Source organism: Lagopus muta, chromosome Z (genome assembly GCF_023343835.1).
Source record: "Lagopus muta isolate bLagMut1 chromosome Z, bLagMut1 primary, whole genome shotgun sequence".
In the NCBI taxonomy this organism is placed as follows: Eukaryota; Metazoa; Chordata; class Aves; order Galliformes; family Phasianidae; genus Lagopus; species Lagopus muta.
Window position 1 is genome coordinate 14,695,176 of NC_064472.1, and position 20,910 is coordinate 14,716,085.

Below are 20,910 nucleotides of genomic sequence, written 5' to 3' on the forward strand. Positions count from 1 at the left end.
CGTTTCTGCTTCTTGGGTTTTCATCTAGAGACTCTGAAATGTTAATACAGATCTGCTGACTGCTACTATCCTTCTATAAAGTTTGCATCCTCTCTGCAGCTGCTACTTTAAAGAAAAAAAGGACTTTTGCAGGTAGGAGAAATACAGAAGAATCAAAAATTTTTTTTTCTTTTTTTAAGCAAAAAGGCAAAACAGTGAAAATATAACAAAGGAAACAAAGCTAGTTAAATTTTATTTTCCAAAACTCCAACCTAAATGAATGTTCAATAAACACCCAGAAAACAGTGCTCACTGTATTAGCAGACGCACAAGTCATTTAACCAAACGTATTACAGTGAAATATTAACAGAATTATTTACATGCATATTTACAACAACATGTTCTTTACAGTAGCTACTGTTTAGGATTTTTTTTTTTTTTTTTTTTTTTTTTTGTGTGTGTGTATTTGTGTAGTAAGGGATTCTACTTAGTCTAACCAGAAACAGATAACAAGAAACAGTACAACTGAGTTTGGCAACAACAGCAACAATGGAATTTATAGACTAACATGATTATATTGAGTCAAAAAAGAGCAGTCAGTTTCAGAACGTTAACATTTATGAAATACATGAACATACTCAAACTACAAAATTAAGACAACTTATATAAAATAATTAGAAGGATGGAGAAAATTACACATGTTGCCAGAAGGTTAGACATGTTAGATACATTCAAAAATATATCGAGCACTGCACATACTCTTGAGGAGCACTGGTTCAACCATAACTATATTCATGTAGTCTTGAAGAACACGGCAAATTTAAAGGATATTTAAAGGATAGTTTTTGCTCGTAAAAGTTAGAAATAAGCTTATCTGAACCACAGATCTTGAAAGCACCTGACTTATAAAATACAGCTTAGTTTTTCACAATATCCCCATATTTCATGTTAATGTGTCCAGACTTCACACAAAAGGGTAGAGGAAAGAGGGAAGAAACAAAGCAAAAAAAAAAAAAAAAAAAAAAAAAAAAAGGTGTGTATATATATATATGATTATATATAGATATCCCCACAAAACAACCCACAAGACACAAAATCTTCACAAACTACTTCCCATGATTCCATGATTGAAATCTACAGAGATAATCTGTATTTGGATCATACTCTCCTTAGCAATAAAAAAAGCAACAAAACAAACAAAAACAACAAAAAAAGGATAGCTTGCATGTGATAAAAGAGATGGGAGAGTTCTACTGCATATTAGAAGCAAGCAATTAAAAGATCAAATTGTTCTTTCCTTTCTCCCACAAGAGAAATTTCCTGGGACAGTTCCTCTTTAGTTAAAATTTAATTTCCATTACGATATTTTTAAGTTGAATTTTTATTGCAGCCAAAACATTGTCCGTATACCTGTACATAAAATAAACTATGATATATACACAACATTTTAAGATACAGGGCATGTGATTACAATTTTTGGCAGATTCTGTTTAACAAAAGGGAAACTGTATCTTCAATTGTTGGAGAAACTTAACTTCCTTATTTTGGTACAAATGTTTCAATTTATGCATCCCCTTACACTCTAACCATACCTAAACTGCTTTAGCAAACATATTTAATATTTATGTGTAACTTCTCACTGTTTTCTCCCATGTTCAGATTCTAGACAGAATTTTTCATACGCTTCTTCAATTTCTGGATCCATCTCATCATCAATGTCATCAAAGTATCTATAAAAAAAACACAACACCAAAAGTAAACTTAAGTATACAGTTTCAGCAACAGTATGTTGGTGAAATATTCATATAGACGTCAAGAACAAAACAGACCTTTACAGTAGTTGTTAACTGTAACATTAATTAAAAGGGGATGAAGAGGAAAAAAAGCAATGGCATGGAGAGTAAAAACCTCTAAGCAGCACAGGTACAAATCATTACAGTGTTTGACACCATTTTAGATCATATCATGTCGCCTACTAGGTTAAAGAAGTATCTTGGATGACAGACAAAGTGGATAATACAATGTAAAACAACTTCCTTCCAAAATTTCACAATGAATTTGTGCTAATCTTTTTGAAAAAAGGTTAATTAGCATCACCTTCAGTTAGTCAACGTCCTAGTTCAAACACTGCATCAACTATCATGTTTGCACATGAGCTGGAAGAAGTTATTATATGGACAACCTATACTCCAAATTGCTAATACACATAAGAAGGCACTCAATTCATCTCTTCTGTATTTGTATTATAGTACCTTTTATTAAATCATATCCTGCCCGTTTTTTTTTCTTCTTCAGGAAAGACCTGTTATACTTAGGTCGGAGAAAGACTCGATTCCATTAATAGTAATAAGTATTGCAGAGAGTGAAGACTACCACAGAGTTTCGAAACAGCACTGAAAACTGACGGGGTTCACTTAACAGCTTTCTACTCCCCACAGCTAGCAGAAAGACCATGGAACACAGTCTCCTGGAAGATACGTGAAGGTACATGTGAGCTGAGGAGGTGACCTGAGACAGCCAGCACAGCTTCACCAAGGGCAGATCATGCCTGATCAATGTGGTGGCCTTTTATAATCACAGCATCAGCTGACAAAGCAAGGGCAACTGACATTGCCTCCCTAGACTTCTGTAAGGCATTTGACATGGTCCTACAAGATACCCTTATCTCTAAATTGGGAAGAGATGGATTTGAAGGGTAGGCTATCCAGTGGAAAATGAACTGATGGGATGGTCATAGCCAGAAGGCTGTGCTCAGTGGCTCTCCAGGTGGAGGCCAGAAATGAGTGGTCTCCCTCAGGAATCTCCTTGGGAGTGGTGCTCTTCAGCATCTTGATCAGTTACACACACAGTGGGTTTCTGTGCGAGTCTGCAGATGAATCACAGAATCACAGAAACACCAAGGTTGGAAAAGACCTACGAGATCATGCAGTCCAACCATCCACCTATCACCAGTAGTACTCACTAAACCATATCCCTCAACACAACATCCAAATGTTCCTTAAGGAATAGCTGTTATTCAAAAGGACCTTGACAAGCTTGAGAAGTAGAGTTTGATGCAGCCGAGTGCCAAGCGTTGCACTTGGGTCAGGGCAATCCCAGACATGTACAGCCTGGAAGAAGAACTAACTGATAGTAGTCCTGCAGAGACAGGCTTGGGGGTTCTAGAGGACAGAAAAAGGGATACAAGCCAGCATTGCACGCTTGCAGCTGGAAAGCCAGCTGTATCCTGAGCTGCATTGAGGAGCTTGAGTGAGCCCTCAGGTAATTTGCAGATAACACCAAGTTGTAAGGAAGTGTTAATGTGCCTGCACATACAAAGACCTACAGAGGGATCTTGAAAGGCTGGACTGATGAGCTGAGGCCAACTGTGTGAGGTTCAACAAGATCAATTGCCAGGTCCTACTCTTTGGTCACAACAATACCATGCATGACAACAGGCTCAGAGCAGAGTGGCTGGAAGACTGCAGAGGAAAAGGTCCTGGGGGTATTAATCAGCAGACAGCAGAACATGAGCCGGCAGTGTGCCCAGGTGGCCAATGGCATCCTCTCTGCAATACTGATTATTATGAATGGAAATGGAATTATTATGAATGGAAGCTACGGCAGGGGAGATTCAGGCTGGACATTAGGAAGTATTACTTTTCAGAAAGGGTGGTCAGGCACTGGAATGGACTGCCCAGGGAGGTGGTGGAGTCACCGAGCCTGGGGGTGTTCAAGGAAAGGCTGGATGTTGTGTTGAGGGACATGGTTTAGTGGGAGCTACTGGGAATAGGTGAACGGTTGGACTGGATGATCTTGAAGGTCTTTTCCAACCTTGGTGATTCTATGAAATACAGTAGTCAGGAATAAGGAGGTGATCATTTCTCCGTACTTGGCAATAGTGAGGCTACACCTTGAGTACTGCATTCAGTTTTGGGCTCCTAACTACAAGAAAGATATTAGGGCCTGGGAATGTGTCCAAAGAAAGAATTCTTCTGAGTGCTCAGGCAGTGGAACTGGCTTCCCAGGAAGTCTTCCCAACCTTCTGCTGTCCCTGGAGGTTTTCAAAAGCAGGGTAGCTGTTGCCACTGAGGGACATGTTTTAACAGGCATGATGGTGAGGGAATGATTATTGGACTAGATGATCTTAGTGGTCTTTTCCAACCTCAGTGGTTCTATGAAAAAGATTCTGAGAAAAGAGAGGTCAGCAGAGGGAGGTGATTATCCCCTTCCAGTCTGCCCTTGTGAGGCCCCACCCACAGTACTATGTTCAGGCCTGGGGCCCTCAGAACAAGAAGTATGTGGAGCTGTTGGAGCACATCCAGAGGAGGCCATAAAGATGATCAGATGGCTGGAGTACCTATGAAAAAAGTTAAGGCAGGTGGACTTGTTCAGCTTGAAGGATAGGCAGCTTCAGGGAGACCATATTGCTCAAAATGGAGCATATAAACAGGAGGAAGACCAACTTTTTACAAGCTTTGATAGTGGCAGAACAAGAGGAGATGGTTTTAAACTAAAATGATAGAGATTTACATTAGACAGTACGAGAAAATTCTTTATTTGGAGGGTGGTGAGGCCCTGGAACAGGCTGCCAGAGAAGTTTTGAATGCTCCATCCCTGGAGGAGTTAACGGCCAGGTTGGTTGGGACCCTGGGCAGCTGGAGGTACTGGATGGCAACCCTGCCTAAGGCAGAGGAATTGGAACTAGTTTATCTTTAAGGTCCCTTCCGACCCAAGTCATTCTGTGTATGATAGAATGGGAATGTAATTCTTAAAAAGTCAGCAGCTAATGACTCTCAGTAAGTGTGCAATTGTTTGAAGTTATTATCTTCTGTGCATGAGTTCCAATGAAGGCAATCACATATCCTCCTAGAATCATAGAATGGCCTGAGTTGAAAAGGAATCACAAAGATCATCTAGTTTCAACCCCCTGCTGGTTGGTTGGCGAAACCACCAGACCAGGCTGCCCAGAGCCACATCCAGCCTGGCCTCTTATCTGTACTAGGGCCAGAAATGTTAGGTTTCACACAAAATCATGGTAACTGTCAGGGAAATATATAGAAAAATAATTTCTTGAGCACTGCCTTAAATAATCAGTCCTCTTTCTCTTGTAGTGTAGATGCACAGAGACCCCATTTACTGCATGAAAGCTGCGAGAAATAGCTGACAGAAGATCAATACTATACAATTGCATAAGCTTTTCTTAAGCTTTCAGCAAAGAATGTTCTGAAGTCAGTTCTCATAAAGGCTGAGACAGTCTTCCACATTCAGATACACTTTTTTTTTTTAAAGTGCTATCTGTCTTCATTTTGCATTTAATTTGATCTTACAAGCACAATCCGTTCAAATAGATATTTTTACTTCAATATTAGCCTGTTGATTTCTGATGGCATCTCTAATTTATGTTCACCCATAATTTCTGCAAGTACCCTTAGCTAGCTTCCATCCAAGTCTTCCAATTTACTAAGAAAAATATTGATCTAGGCCAGAGCTCTTATCAAACATGAAGCCAGCACTGACAATACTTTCTAGATTCAAATTTCTTTCAACAATATGATTACAAAGCTCAACCTTTAGACCCTGTTCTCTAAACTCTATTTTAGACCCTGTTCTTTCTAGTGGCTTCCAATTAGGTTCTTATAAACCAATATCAGAAAATCAGACTATATTCTCATCTACTGCTTCCTCCTTTGCTATGAGGTTGCTTTTTGTGTTTTACAAAAATACTTAACAGCCATGTGACTGGGGAATACAATTTATGCTTAAAAGAAAAACCTAGCAACCTACCCTGTGAAAGGCTGACTATTGTCATAATCTCTGGCTATGACATACACACAACTCAGTATATGCCAACTCAGGCTGCCTCACAATGCTTGAAGCTCAGGTGCTTCACTTTTTTTAATGCTGAAAAAAAACACAAACTTTGCACCTGTTCAGAAATAACTGAAACTTCATTACAATATTCAGAAGGATAAATATTTGTTTTGAGCTTGTGTGATTATAATCCAACATATACCATAACAAATATTTAACTTCTACTGTAGGTTTGAGCAATAGTTATTATTTAATTTTTGTCAAGATGGCATTAAGTTTGCAGTAAGAACAACTAGTATCTAGAAAGTTATCTTTAAGGAAGTTATTCTAGAAGTATACATACAGATCTCCAGCTCCTGATAAATCTGTTCCATTCTCTTCATAATCTGGGAACCAATCCTCTCTTTCAAGCAGCTCTTGGTATTCTTCTTGGTAATCTGACATAGTAAAAAGCCAGACGGAGATATATACAGTGAGATTAGTCCCCTAAATTAACAATTATCTACACAGTTTGAAAGTAGGTTATTTAATGAAACCATAAATGGAATGAAACAGTAGGAAAAAAAAAATAGTACAGCGTTTTTTCAAGACATCAACCAAACTCCAAGAATAATATCCATAATCCCACAGAACTGTAAAGGTAGTCACAGATACCTTCATCTCAAATGACACCATACTATGCTGCATCCAGATGTTAGAAAACAAATGCTAGGCAGTAAGGGTCATATTTTAGTGAACTGATGATCTAGAAGATCTTTTCCAATCCAGCAATGATTCCATGATTCTAACAGTGTATAAAACTAAGTTTCCTGGCCTTGAAAAGAGACCAAGTGCTGAGGAATACTTTGAACTAAAATACATATCCTTGATTTCAAATATCTTCATTTTCTAAATCCTGAGTAAGGGATGTTTTGCACAATTCAAAGCCAGAAATTCATACATAATTTTGTCTTTTAAATTTCAAGAGTTTCAGATGTTTTACAAAGAACTTCATGTGTACTTAGGCAAGATTACAATTAATTACAACTTATTAAAGAAAGTATACGTTAAACAGGATGTACCTGGATCTGCTGCAGTGAAAGGAATGCCATCAGAAGTGTAAAATGTTGGCTCATTCTAAGGATAAAGTTATAGAGAAAATCACATACATTCAAAGAAGCAGTTGTTTCAAGTTTTTAGCGATACAGATGTCTATGAATCAAATTAAATTCATATAAATTAAGGAACTGAAGTACATTCTTACCATAAAATAGTTTGGGTCATTTTCAGGGGTAGCTTCTGTATGTGAAGAAGTTCCAAGAACTCTACCCCAGTTACTTGATCGCAGTTCTACTAGTTTCAGAAGCATATGTTTCACATCTCTGGTAATACCAAACAGGAACACCATAGAAGTTAGAATGTTCTCTTGCTAAGCAAGGAAATTGGCATCTGTTATCCTACGAATGCTAGATGGATACCTCACAGAATAAGCTCCAAAAATAACAAAAAATTTGTTCCAACCTACAGGTAACTTTGAGTCTTTCCCCCATTCCCCGCTCCGACTCCCCTGGCAAATCTAAATGCTCTGTGTGTCAATTAAGAGATACTCACTCTCTCCACTTCCTCTGTGTTGATGTAGGGAGTCCATGTTATACAGAAACTGCTATAGTTTTTCTCAACATAACAAATCTGCAGCACAACTAGAGTAACACATCTTCTTGTAAAAGGTTAGTATAGTGGGGAGAACAGAGAGGAGGGTGGGTGAACGATATTCAAACATCCAGTTTATGCTTCTGAATTTAGCTCCCTACTTCAAACTGAAATTCTGTACTCAAGGGGCAAAATTAAGGTCTTCAATATATTGAGTATCACCTCTCCTTACTTCCCTAAAATAAAAGAAGTTGCTTTCTTCTTTGAAGAAATTTCACGGAGAAGAGTTCTTACTGAGAGAGGAAAGAAAGTATCTTCAGTTGTTTCCTCTACTTTCTGCAGCGTGTAGTAATACCTTGCCAAAAAGGTATGTTCAAAAAGGAAAAAAAAACCCAATACAATTGTATTCCATTTTGCACCTTCAATTACAGTGATTTAAATACTATATTTAAGGCTTAAATTCGGGTTTAAAAGTATGAACAAGGAGATATCATCATCATTACATTGATACTTGCTTTTAAAGCCTAAAGAACTTAAGAGAGAGCATAAATGTTGTTAACCACATCTATTCAGATAGAGAATAAAAACAAAAAAAATCCCAAGACTATCAGTTGAAAAATACTACATACTAGATACAAAGTTACCCAAAAGGACCTCAATTTTAGTGAACAAAAGTTTTTTAGTGAAGGCATGTTTTGGACATGTTCAGTACTCCTGAGGATTTTCAAGCTTTTCTGTTTAGTGAAGCAAACAGAACAAGGAACAAATTTATCTTTTCACCTGCTACAGTTTGCATCCAATACAACATTTTCAATTCTCTGAATCACTTCAGTCATATCATCCTTTCCTTTTTCTTTCCAAGCATCTTCTAAAACTGAGCCTGTCAACTAAAGACAAGGGATGAGTACAACTTTTTAAAAGGCAAATTACAGAAAACTTTAAGAAACTGTCAATATAATAGGTTCTGTAACATTCAGATAATAAAGTAGGATTTGATATACGATAGAACATTTTGCTGAAAAAACAAACAAAAAAAACCCCCAAGAAAACGAAAGCGATAGATCTTCTCAGTATTTTTAAAACAGAAAGCATGCCCCAAACCCTACAATTTATTGAAATTGATTACTGTTTTCTCCCACAACAAAAGTGGCAAATGACCTGAAGGGATTGCTTACCCTTTTGCTTCAATTCTATTGCTCTTGTATACGGTCCTTCATTTTAATACTTTTGAATAGTATATAGCTTTCTTTTATTTGCTCAAGTTCATAATGGTATTAATGAAAAAACTACACTCCACGTTACTGACAATGTAAGCCATAAAAGCCCATACAGATTCCCTCTCATTTTATGTAACTGACAATGTAAGGCATAAAAGCCCGTACACGTTTCCTCTATTGCAGTTTTGTTTCCCTCATCACTCTCAAAGCTGAGATACATCTATTATCTCAGAAATAAAATGCTTTAAGCAAACATTTCCTTATCTATCAGGGATTTTAAAAGTAATATTCTTCCACTTATCCAAAACCACTCCCTTTTCTCTTCCCAACCTTCAAGCACTTAAAAAAAGGAAGCAAAGATTTCCATAAAACATGCTGCATTCACTCTATGCATTACAGAAGCTCAATCCACTGACTTCATGCAATGTTCCTTTCTCTTTTGAGGCATTCAGCTCAAGCATTCACAGGGCATGGAAAAACATCACAGCAAGGATACCCAAAAACTACAGTTGCTCAACTCCACTGATGTTTATGCTGAATAGGAAACTAACCTTCTCCTTTCACCCAACCAATTCTGAACTTCTACTTACCCATGATTATAAATCTCTTTATATCACATCACTGGTCTGTAAAACAAATTGTGATATGATACTTCTGCTAGCCTAGATCTCAAATCTGTTACCAAGGAATACATTTGGCCTCTGGCATGAAGAAATAGGTTTTCTCTTGACTTTTCTTTCACTTTCCCTGTTTTTTTTTTTTTTCTCCTATCTTTTCTCCTCTCTCCACTCCAGCCCCCACTTGGATTCAGCAGCAGGAACCATAGATGACCAGATGTCATTCTCTTTGCTTCCCATTATATGTACTGATGTACTCTATTTTTTACTTACCCCAGATGAAGAAAAATCAAAGCATTCTAATATTTGTATTTCAACTACAGTATGATGCACACACAGTTACATAAAGGAACAGTGCCGATGAATTTTGTCCTCACTTGTGAAATTCCTTTTTTTTTTCATTTAAAACTACTCTCACCTTCAGCAGCTTCACAGCACATATCAAATTACTGTCCACAGGATTAGAGAAAAGCGCATTTAGTAATTCCCGAAGGCCTTCTTGAAGAATTTCTGCTCGTGTTACCTGTCCCTTTGTTCCCTTAATCTGCAAGACATTAATAACATACTTAAAAAACTTAAGCTTCAGAAATTAATGTAGTTATATTTTCTCTCCTAAATGCTGCGTGATTAACATAGTTAATTACTTGGTAATTAATTGCAGTTTAACTCTTCAGCTGGAAGAATTCACCAACTAGCGCAACTATTTTAGAACACAGGCTGAAAGATATTCTTACAAATCTAACCGAAGCCTAAGAATGCATTTCTAGCTTTCTCTTTTTTGTTACTAAATTGCTGAGAAAAAATGCAAGATGCCTGGCAAATAGTCTGTATCATCCCAAACTCTTGGAATCTCAGGTTCTTCCTACAGCTGTAATAACTTACTTCTGTAAGGCATTCTTCATGTATTTTAAAATTATAGAAAAGTGTTTGAAATTAAGAGGGGTAACTCCACAAAACTGGACAGCTCCTTCTTCCCTCATACTTACTGTAAAGATTCCTTTTTTACTTCCAGAAACCAAAAAGTACATTTCAAAGCCCACTTATGTACAAAAATGGAAGAGTTGGAGAATTGCTTTCTTTTCTCATGATAGAACATTTTTATCTCATTAGATTATATCTTTGAAATACTCCAGTAAAAAAAAACCACAAAACTGTCAAGCATATTACAGTTGGTGACTTTGCTGAACTCACAGGTATAAGAGTCAAGTAAGGTTATCTTGTACAAAAAAATAGAATGTATGCACTACAGATAGAAAAAACGGGTCTAAAGAAAAGACTAGGTGTTTCATGTATAAACCAAGGATTCAAACCTTAAGAAGAAATCCCACTAAAGGTCTCAATTTCTAATTGCTTATTTTGAAATCTCCCACCCCTTCTTCAAGCATTTAGTAGCTCCAGCTAGTGGCCAAATCTGCTTTTGATAGATTTTAACATCTGAGGGTTTTGCAAGAGGAAGGAAAATATCAAAAATCTTCACTCCAAATTTTCCAAAAAAAAGTGGGTATGACCAGGCAGGTTTTGGGAAAGGTAGTCTATCGTTGGTTCTTTTAATGAACTCTTATGCTTTTTTTAAAAAAGGCATCTTTATACGCTTTTTTCTTTTAATGATCCTGTCCATTTTTGCTTGTTTCTTCGTCACATAAAATGTTCTAAATGTTTTGGCTTATTCACTTCTACATAAAGAAGCAACAAAAGCCAACACAAACCATACCCCAAATGATGCCTTTCATTTCAGTATTTGCTTAGACACAACAAAAATTAATGAAGAACCATGTGAAAAATAACTTTCTTCCTACCTCTAGGTTAAGGTAAAGTTCACCTAAGAACAATACAAAGGCATGAAATTGTTTTTGAGTAGCTTCATCTCCTTTTGCAGCTTCATCTCTATTTTCAAACTCTGCTCGACACCTGAAAACATTAAACAAAATCATATAGCTATTGTCTGTAAGCATCCCAACACATACAATATGCTACTGATATAGTACAGTGCTAAGAACTTATGAACTGTGTTAAAACTGTTCCATGTTGAATCTTGGAAAGCATGATCTGTGAAGGAAATGAGAGGACTTCACAAAGGCAAAGTGCTTTTTGTCCTCAGTAAATAAATATGATGATATGACTGTGGTTTCAAACACTGAGATATTGAAGACAAAAATACACCTAATACAATATGAATGCAAGTTTAACACAGGTATCTAAATGTTAACAGAAATACAGGAGGTACCGAAATGCTTCTTCCCATTTTAGGTAGTGCTCACATCGCCACGTATGTCTTTACACTTGATAAATTCTTTATGCCACAATTTTAAATGACAGCTACGCATAACTTAGTTATAACTGGCGGTGTAAGCTGAATACATTTAACAGCATTTATAACTAGAGGTAATATGGCAGTGACACAGTATTTTAGTCTTCAACCAGCGTGTCAAGGGTTGCGCTAGTTTACACAGCAGTTTGAAACCAGTTCAGAATGAAAGGAAAACAAGACAATCTCAAACGTATTCTCAATATCTACACACTGAGATTAAGAAATGGACTGGGAAATGTTTGAGAAATCCAAACAATTTTAGGAGTTGAGATATCACATCTTACGTACAAATTTGGACTGAGAAAATGTATTCATGTAGTTAGCCTTTTTATCCTCACTCCATCCCAATTTCATCCATAGTAGATGCAAAAGCATAAGCAACCTCAAATTTGCATTTTTAGGATGCTAATTTTATCACTGGGTTGGTTTTAAAACCAATGATCACTATTACTATGGATTTCCTTCATTCATTCAAGAAACAATTCCAACTGTTCAATTAAAAGACAAGATAAAAATGATGATTTGTAGTGTCACTACGAAGGAGAAAAGCTTATTTCCTTTGCAACAAGGACAACAACAGAGTATTTTCAGCTTTTCCATAAGGTACTCTTTCCGATTTCAAAAATTCATTTTGATGATCTTTTAAGCTTACCATGCTTTTGCTTGTAAGTATCCACATACTAAGTGAAACTTTTAAAGTAAGCCTTATGCTTAAAAAGCCAAAAGTCCTTAAAGAAAAAAGGATTATTTTTAAACACTCCTGAAGTAAAATGTATTAATCCTTCAAATGTCATACGCTAAGACTTTAAAGGAGACACAATCATTTAAAAGATGTTGCATCATGTGATCTACGAAGTCTAATCACTGAACTGTAATCCCCCACATTTCTGAAAATTGTGGATCATTCTGCATTTTATGCATCTATTTGGTGTGATAAAGTGATTTGGCTGATCAATGAACACAGCAAAAGCAACTTAGACGATCAGTGAAAAATCTTTACACAGCAAGTCCAGCCACATAAGTAATTCAAGAAAAAAAACAAAACAAGTTCCAGTAAGAGTCAAAGAACAAGGACAGGACAAAGAAAGTCAGTATACTATGTAAATTTTTAGGATACTTTTGAAGTTGACTAGCTTTCAAATTCACTCTATAATTTGGTACTGAGTTCAGAAGAAACTATAGAGCCTGAACTGAATCCTGTTTTTGTATTAAAACAATAAAATGTGCATATATTCAATATCCAGTATGCACCTCTGCCTTAATAGCTCTCAATTTAAAATCCTTCTGTTTTGAATACATACTTGTTTGGATGCTAATTTAACAGTTACATACAAAAGACGACGACATACAATCCAGCCACAGGAAGTAATAGATGTTAAAAGGACACACTGATGCTCACCTTTTAAGTAACAACTGTCGGAAGTTCCCACTTTGTGGACTAATGGTTAGACAGTGAGATAAATAGTTACATAACCTTGCTCCCATGTAGGAAAAGTTTGGGACAGATGTGGCCTTTCAAAATAAAAGTGAATAAAAAAATTATTTGTACAGGTAATGATTAGGTTGTGAGGAAATACCTTTAAAATAATTTTAGAAAATGCTGTTTAACAACAGTTGATTGGACCACTGAGAAGTAGAAGATTAATTATTATTTGGCACATTAATTTTCAACACTCTGCTACGCGCATTTCAGAACACAAATATTCACTATAGGTGATTCTGTAGCTTTTTGCCTTGAGTATTCAACTCTACTTTTCCACTGTAACCTATCTCAAAGAGTGTCTAAAACTTACTTACAAACTGTTTATAAAAAAAGGTAAAATAAATCCAAAGAGTGCATTAAGACTTCTTCAGGGACATGCACTTTTTCAAAGAGCAAGGACTGATTAAACAAAAATAATCCCACACAGATGCAGTTTCAGAGCTATCTGTTCCAGAATCTACATTTGGCAGTAGAGTATGCCTAGGGAAAGAGTACAACATGACAAGGAATGTTATATACGTAAATGAATTAGGAAGAACAGAGGGAAGTAGATGATTAATCTTTATAGATTGCGAGATACCTGACCCTCAAAAGAAGGGAGAACTGCACAGGATTTCTTTGTTTTTTTCCTCCTCTTTCATTTTAGCCTTTTCCTTAAATAGACCTACTATCTACAGATCTTCTCAACTGGACTTCATTTAGTATCACTGAAGCAGATACTTACAAACGCACTTTGGCAATGTAGTAAGAATTTTGTGATAAGCGGGACTAGTATCGAAACATACAATAAAAAACCACTGAGATGAATTTCACTTCCCGCATAAACTTATGTTTCAGATTGTTACACTCAGCAATTTTCAGCTGACGAAGCAACAGCCAACTACAATACCAGGCCTCTTAAACTAGGAGATGAGGTGACAAAATTAGAGGTTTGCATTAAATGTGAGTCAGTTCATTTAATGTATACAAATGTTTGCTATTTAGATGAATTCTGTTTTTCTTTTTTTTCTTTCAGTAAAATTATACTGAATACTTCTGTTGTTTATTCACTGTCCTCCAGGTACTCAAATAAAGGATGAGAAAAAGACACTGCCAAACACAGCACTCATTTGGCAGTTGTATAATAAGAAACTGTATGATAGTAAGAAACTCAAGACTGAGTCCTGTATGAGAACCAACCAGTCATGCAGCCTCTACATAGTCCATAGTATTTCAGATAAAAATTCTGCAAGTATCTGCACTTAGATGAGGAATATAAGAGTTGCTCATGTTCTTCAAGTGTTTGAAAGCAATCAACTCAGCAAGGTGGGAGACATCCAGTGTAATTAATAGCAAGCCCAAGTGTGACTGCATTCTCTGTAGCAAGCCCAAATGACAGGAACAACAGTTCATTTGATTGGATTCAACTGTTCTCTCCAATGGCTTCCCCAATTAGTGCAGAGTTCAGTTTAAGGTCTGTGTCCTCATTTCCATGGCCATTATGGGACTGGACCTAGTTACTATTAGATCAACAGTGAAATCAAAGCCTGTGAGTAAAAGTATATTTCCTGAAGGGTGATATATACAGAGGTGACTAGTTAGTTAAAATTTCAAGGAATTAAAAGTATCTAAGCATTATGAACAATATTAACTGTCCCCCTCTACTCAGCTCTTGTGAGGCCTCATCTGCAGTACTGCATACAGGCTTGGGGCCCCCAGTACAGGAAAGATGTGGAGCTCTTGGAGTGAGTCCAGAGGAGGGCCACTAAGATGATCAGAGGGATGGAGCAGCTCTCCTGCGAGGAAAGGTTGAGGGAACTGGGCTTGTTTAACTTGGAGAAGGCTCCAGGGAGAACTCATTGTGCATTCCAGTACTTGAAGGGAGTGTATAAACAGAGGGGGAATGACTGTTGACATGGATTGACAGTGATATGAAAAGGGGGAATGCTTTTAAACTGGAGATGGGAGATCTAGGTTAGATATTAGAATGAAATTTTTCAGACAGTGATGACACACTGGAACAGGTTGCCCAAGGAGGTTGTGAATGCCTCATCCCTGGAGGCATTCAAGGCCAGGCTGGATGTGGCTCTGGCAGCCTGGTCTGGTGGTTGGCAACCCACATTAGCACATAACAGGGGGGCTGAAACTAGATGATCTTTGTGGTCCTTTTCGACTCAGACCATTCTATAATTCTATGAATATATTCTGCAGGAAAGAATCAAAACACATTACTCAGACATGGCTTAAGAGTTACTTTGATACCTGCTATGCAAATACAGCAAAGATGACTCCTTTAATTAAGTGCCGCAACTGCAATTTAGCATGTAACCTGGAAGATTAGGATACACCATAAAGGCAACTGAGAAACTGTAAATTTATCAATGAGTCAAACATCCTACACTTGAGCTATCATTACAGCATATCCAGCAAAATCTTGCACTGCATGTTGCAGGCCAAAGAGAGACTGAAAACCATTAAAATGCTACAGATACAATTACATAACAAATTTATGCATATCTTGGACACTAAGAAACAAAAGGCATCCAATCCATCATATCAAGTAGAATACACAGGCTACCTGCTGATAGATGAGATCAACAAGCTCTTGCAAAGCCTCATCTGTAACGACCCAACCATTCAGCGTTTCAGCAAACTGTTCTATTTCAGTTTCAAAACAACCTGGTTGCTCAGTGAGATGGTTTAGGAAGCCTTGTACATATTCTGCCAAAGTCAGATAGCCACCATATCCATCTTCAAAGGAAGAATCCTATAGCAATGAAAAAACATAATATTTAATACGAACCTAGAGTTGTTACACTTGCCAACTCCAGAAGCAACCATACAGCCCTTAGTTACCAGTAACTCCTGATGCTGGGCATGAGTGATAGCAATTCTTACTACCTGGTTCACAAACATTTTTAGAGAGTATAAACCTCAGTACTTCGGAAAGCTTCAGTAGTGCTATGAGAAGAACTAAGTAACATGCTTTTACAGAGACTAGGGTCTCTTAGACAAGCATGCCAATAGACTAAAAAAAGAAATAAGGAATAACACAAAACAAAGAACAACCAAATTACACGGTTTGCTATAATGGATGTAAGATCAACAAGCTAAGGAGTCAGTATACCTTCTAAGAATAGAAACTACCTAATTGAGACTCAAAACCTTTCTTCCTGTGTACACATACTGTGCTGCAGATAAATGAACTGTAGAAAGAAAAGTAACTGGAAATTGGAAACAAAATATTTTGCACTTACAGAGAGTGCCACTGTGCTCCAAAATAAGCAAGAGAGGGAGAAAATGCAGAAATATAATAAATACAGTAAAGTATTCCTATGCAAAAACTTAGGCCAGGAAAACTGATTTTCTAAAGCTAGTGAAGCTGCATTTTTTTTGGCAATGGATCAAAGATAAATAGTTCTGTTTCATGTCTTCTTAAGTGGTATTGCATTAATTTGCAGTTACTGAGTTAAAAAGCAGACAGTAAACACACCTGCTCCCTAAAGAATGAAGGAGCAAGCACAATAATACTTAACCAATGTTTATGCTCTCAGTGATGAAACAGACGACTGCTAATTTTGTTCACTAAAAAATGAATGCAGCATTTTAATACAGTTACGAATGATTACAGTGCAAGTACATGAGAGGAATAGCATAGGAAGAATGTATTTTGTGATGTAACTCACTAGTAATAACATATACTTTAAAAACTGAACAGATTTAGTTCAGTAACTTCTAGATGTAAGTCACATTTCTTACTGGCAGACTTTAAGGTTTAACAGAGAATACAGCACCACATACTATATCAACTAAATGAAAATAAAGCAAATTCCTCTTGGTTATTTTTAAATAGCAGGCAAACAGAAGGCTGTACACTTATTTACACATTCATTACAAATTTATGCTTCAAAGCCCTGAAAGTCAAATAGAAGCTTTCCATTAATTTCAGTGATTTCTCAGTCTAATTCCTTCCCTTTATGTTATTATTCACAATGAAAAAGGATGCGCAACTAATCCAAAAATCAGCAGTTTGCCTCTCTTCTATTAGGAGTCAGTTCATAAACTTAAAGAACTAACAATGCACAGGCTAGGCAGACGGCAAATAACCCTCTGATTTACATAACTTTAAAAATCAGGAAGTCTATAGGGAAGATCCATTAGCCAAACCTGCTCTCAGGCTGTTTCAACTAGTAGGCCAAATGCCATTTTCCCATACCTAAGATGTATTCACAACATTTCCATTCAGACAATTACAATTTATCATTGTTTTGATTTCTCTTCAGACTTTTTAGGAATAAGCCTTTTCTCCTTCAGATTATATACATATATCAAGCTTACAACAAAGTTAGTGAAAAATTAAGTATAAGAAATGTTGCATGTACAAGGTCGCATATTTGAGTTGTTTGTATGAGGTGAAGGGGCACAGAAGCATCACCTAACTGGAGACAAACAGAATGACTGAATTTTGTCTATAGCACTGTGTACTTTATAAGAGGAATGTGAATTTTCAGGTCTAGAAACTCCTGGGAACATTACAAAGGTGATTTGTAATTTGAATTGTATTAATTCTAGTTCAAAGAAATCAAAGTTTCTCAAAACTTTGTTTTGATTTCAATTTTAAAACTCGTGAGTAAAACCTGCGCAGAAACAAGGTGCTCTAAACTTACATGTTATTGCAGATTAACTCTGTTTATGAAGTTAATTCAGTACAAAAGATCACTATTCCATGCACAGTATACACTGATTAGGGTTCCTGCAACATATCAAACATATTCAAATAAACAGTCTAGGTTCGGCTAGGATTTTGAAGTTATTTTTATTAAAAGCTGGATCACTTGTAATATATTCCCACAACACAGCAATGAGGAGCTCCCACATGCCTACATGCTTTTGCAGAATAGCTGAAAAGCAACACTGCCGGCCCCAGGAGTTTGCAATTATACACATGCAAACACATGACAATCTAAATGGCATTTATTTTTGGGTCCTGAAACTGAAATGTAGTATTCACAGAAAACATGCAATGTACTGGGGCAATGTAATACTCTTTCCCCTGTCTCAGCCATTAAGTGAAGAGCGCTGTGTTGGCTTTTTGCTTACAGTTGTATAATGGCCATAAGCTTGTACTATCCAGGAGAGCCACTTTATTCAGTAAGCTGGCAAAGTAGGTAATATCAAGCAACATGATTTTGCTCATAAGAAAAAAAAGAATTGAAAACACCTAACTCCATGCTTAGTATCCAACGTAAGTTTTTTTTCCTATTAGTTACTCAAAACCTAGTCTCAGTGTAGTTGCTTATTATCACGTCACTGTTTTCGTATATTTTTAAAGTTTAAATTAAGCCTTCATCTCTGCTTCAAACACTTGAGAAATCTGCATAAAAGCACAAGCAAGCTTTTACTTAAAAAACACTGTCGACATAAATGCAACTCAGACTCCACAAAGATAGCTTATTCAGATGTTTCTGGAGTCAATGTCTGGTGTAATCAACAAGGAATGTGGTTATCTACTGCAAACTTTAGAAAAACACCCCACACTAACTCATGTACACCACAATACCCACCATCACTATCACTACCTTGACTCCGGAGGTTATCATCTGAATTTCTGGAATTTTTTTAGGCAAATGTAGCCTTGAAGATATCAAGAAGGCATAGAAGTAAATTGCAATAAGCTAAGAACAGAAGATTAACACTTACTGCCAAGTTCTGATTGAAGTTTGGGTTGTATCCTGATGGATAAAACTCAGGTGCTTTAACTGACAACTTTGACATTGCCACAGGAGTCACAGCCACCTGAGGTTTTGCCATTTCTGGTCCAGCAGTAGGAACTGAAACTCGTGATCCAGATGGGATTCTTGTCTGTTGCAGGTGCTCTGGAAAGGTTTCATTAACAGCTTCTCTCAGACATTGCTTGATTGCTATGTGCTCCCACATAATATGCAATTTTTTCAACCTTGAATATACTTAGAGTACATACTTGCAAGCATACTTAATCTTACTTAGATATTTTTATTGCTTTTTTGAAATATAGGTTAAGTTTTCAATTTTGGAAACTGATGCCTTTTCACATTACACTCTGATTTCACGTGACAGTGATAAAAAAAGAAAAGCAAATAAAAAGAGGGATGACCCCCTCCCTCGCAAACACATTTTCTGAGCGCTAACGAGAAAACAGTAAATCTACTTCTGGTATGTCTGCTTTCCTACTGGATTTTTCAAAGCTTCTAAATACAAAAGAAAGATTTCAAAGATCAATAAACAGCAGACAACACTAATTTTTAACACATTCCTCAAAGCTATTATGTCCTTCTTATAAATAATTTGCAAAAACAAAAGGAACCAAACGCATAAAAATCATATTTTTTAAAACCATATTTTTGCACATTTCCAGAAGTGCAAATTAGAATAGCTCCCAAGTTTATTGAAAAGGAAATCTGATACCTGGACCTTAAAAGTTAACCAATCAACAATGCCTCGGGCTGCATTTGCCTTTGGTTTATGTTTTCTCAAACCTGTAGGCCGGAGTTGAGACTTCGATGCAAGGAAGGATGAGACCATCTGCGGTCGGATTAATAGACGGATAACACGCACGCACAGATGTGCGCGCACAAAAGGGGGGCAGGGGGCGTCGTGCAGAGGCTACGATGCAGCATTACGCCATTCCCCGGGTGCAGGCCCACAACCCAGAAACGCGACAGGGGCCGAGAGGTGCAGGGACAGGCCCCCTCCCGGCCCGGACTCGCCAGGAGAACGGGCCGCGAAAAGCAGGCCCTCAGCTCAGGCCGCGCCGTTCTGCTGGCCGAGCCGGGCCGAGCAGCGGGGCGGGGGAAGCCCCGGTCTCGGCGGGACGGGGAAGAGGGGCGAGCGCGGCCCGACAGGGCTTGGCTCCCGGCTCCCGCGGCGCCGAGGTCGGGGGCGGGGGCCCGTCGCGCGGCGCGGCGGCCCGGTACCTGCGCTTCCAGTGCCCAGCGGCGCCGTCCTCGGAGGCCGCAGGGGCTCCTGCTGGGGGAGGAAGCCGCTCGTTTTGTTCTGCTGCTGATCGACCGCGCCGGGGCCGTGCGAACCACCGCCTCCGGGGCAGGCCCCACCGCAGCTCTCCGACGCGCCGGCGAGAACGCTACTTCCGCGGCCCCGACCTCGACCGGCACCGGGAGCTCGGTCGAAATTCTCGGCCATACTCGGCCCGGGACGCTCAAGCGCTTCGAACGGGGCGGGGATGCGAGCCGGAGCGGCGCGGCGCCGGGTCCCGCCTAGCCGCGGCCCGAGCCCTCCACTTTCAGTTTCACCCCGCCCGCAGCGCCCTCTGCCGGCCGCCAGCAGGCCGCACGTCGCCATAGCGACCGCAGCGCCGCCGCGGCACCGCCCCGCAGCAAGTAGCAGCGCGCCGAGAATGGCGCCGCCTGGCGGCCGGCCGCCTCGCCCGGCACAGCGCTCTGCCGTGGGGCGGGCACCCGGCCCAGCGCGAGGCTGACCGCCGCCGGCCGACAAGAGCGGGTTTACCGTCGTAGCGGCCCGCACGGGGCGCTCCAGCAGCGCTTCGGAAATCTCGATTCAGAAATTATCGATTTCTATGACAGCGCAGAGGCAGTACGATAGCAAACCGCACCTGCAGGCGCCTCATTTGAAGCGTCACACCACCACCTGCACAGATGGCTGTTTTCCTCGAAAATTGCGGCATGGGGAAAAGCTGCAGGCTGAACTGGAAGGTAAAATTTAGCCAACAGTTAGGCCTCCAGTGTGACAATAAAACCGTGTTCGTGAATGGTGAATTTCTGTGCATAATTTCTACATCAGATGTGACAACAAACAAGTTTAGTTTTACAGCCTTCAATGCCAGCAAGAACTCACTCTACAAGACAGGCTATGTAATGCATTTTTCTTATATTATCTCACTAACTGCAA

General features: G+C 38.6%; 1 protein-coding gene across 1 annotated transcript; it reads right to left on the minus strand.

The window, feature by feature from the left end:
- Positions 1–215: 215 nt before the first annotated feature.
- On the minus strand, positions 216–20,303 carry PAIP1 (poly(A) binding protein interacting protein 1). The gene is made up of 11 exons (XM_048932320.1): positions 19,959–20,303; positions 18,706–18,881; positions 15,584–15,772; positions 12,943–13,055; positions 11,032–11,143; positions 9,654–9,779; positions 8,182–8,288; positions 7,016–7,133; positions 6,834–6,888; positions 6,116–6,209; positions 216–1,709 (listed from the first exon to the last, which is right to left on the minus strand). The coding sequence occupies exons 1-11, from the start codon at positions 20,182–20,184 to the stop codon at positions 1,616–1,618; spliced, it is 1,410 nt and encodes a 469-aa protein (XP_048788277.1). The 5' UTR covers positions 20,185–20,303; the 3' UTR covers positions 216–1,615.
- Positions 20,304–20,910: the final 607 nt, after the last annotated feature.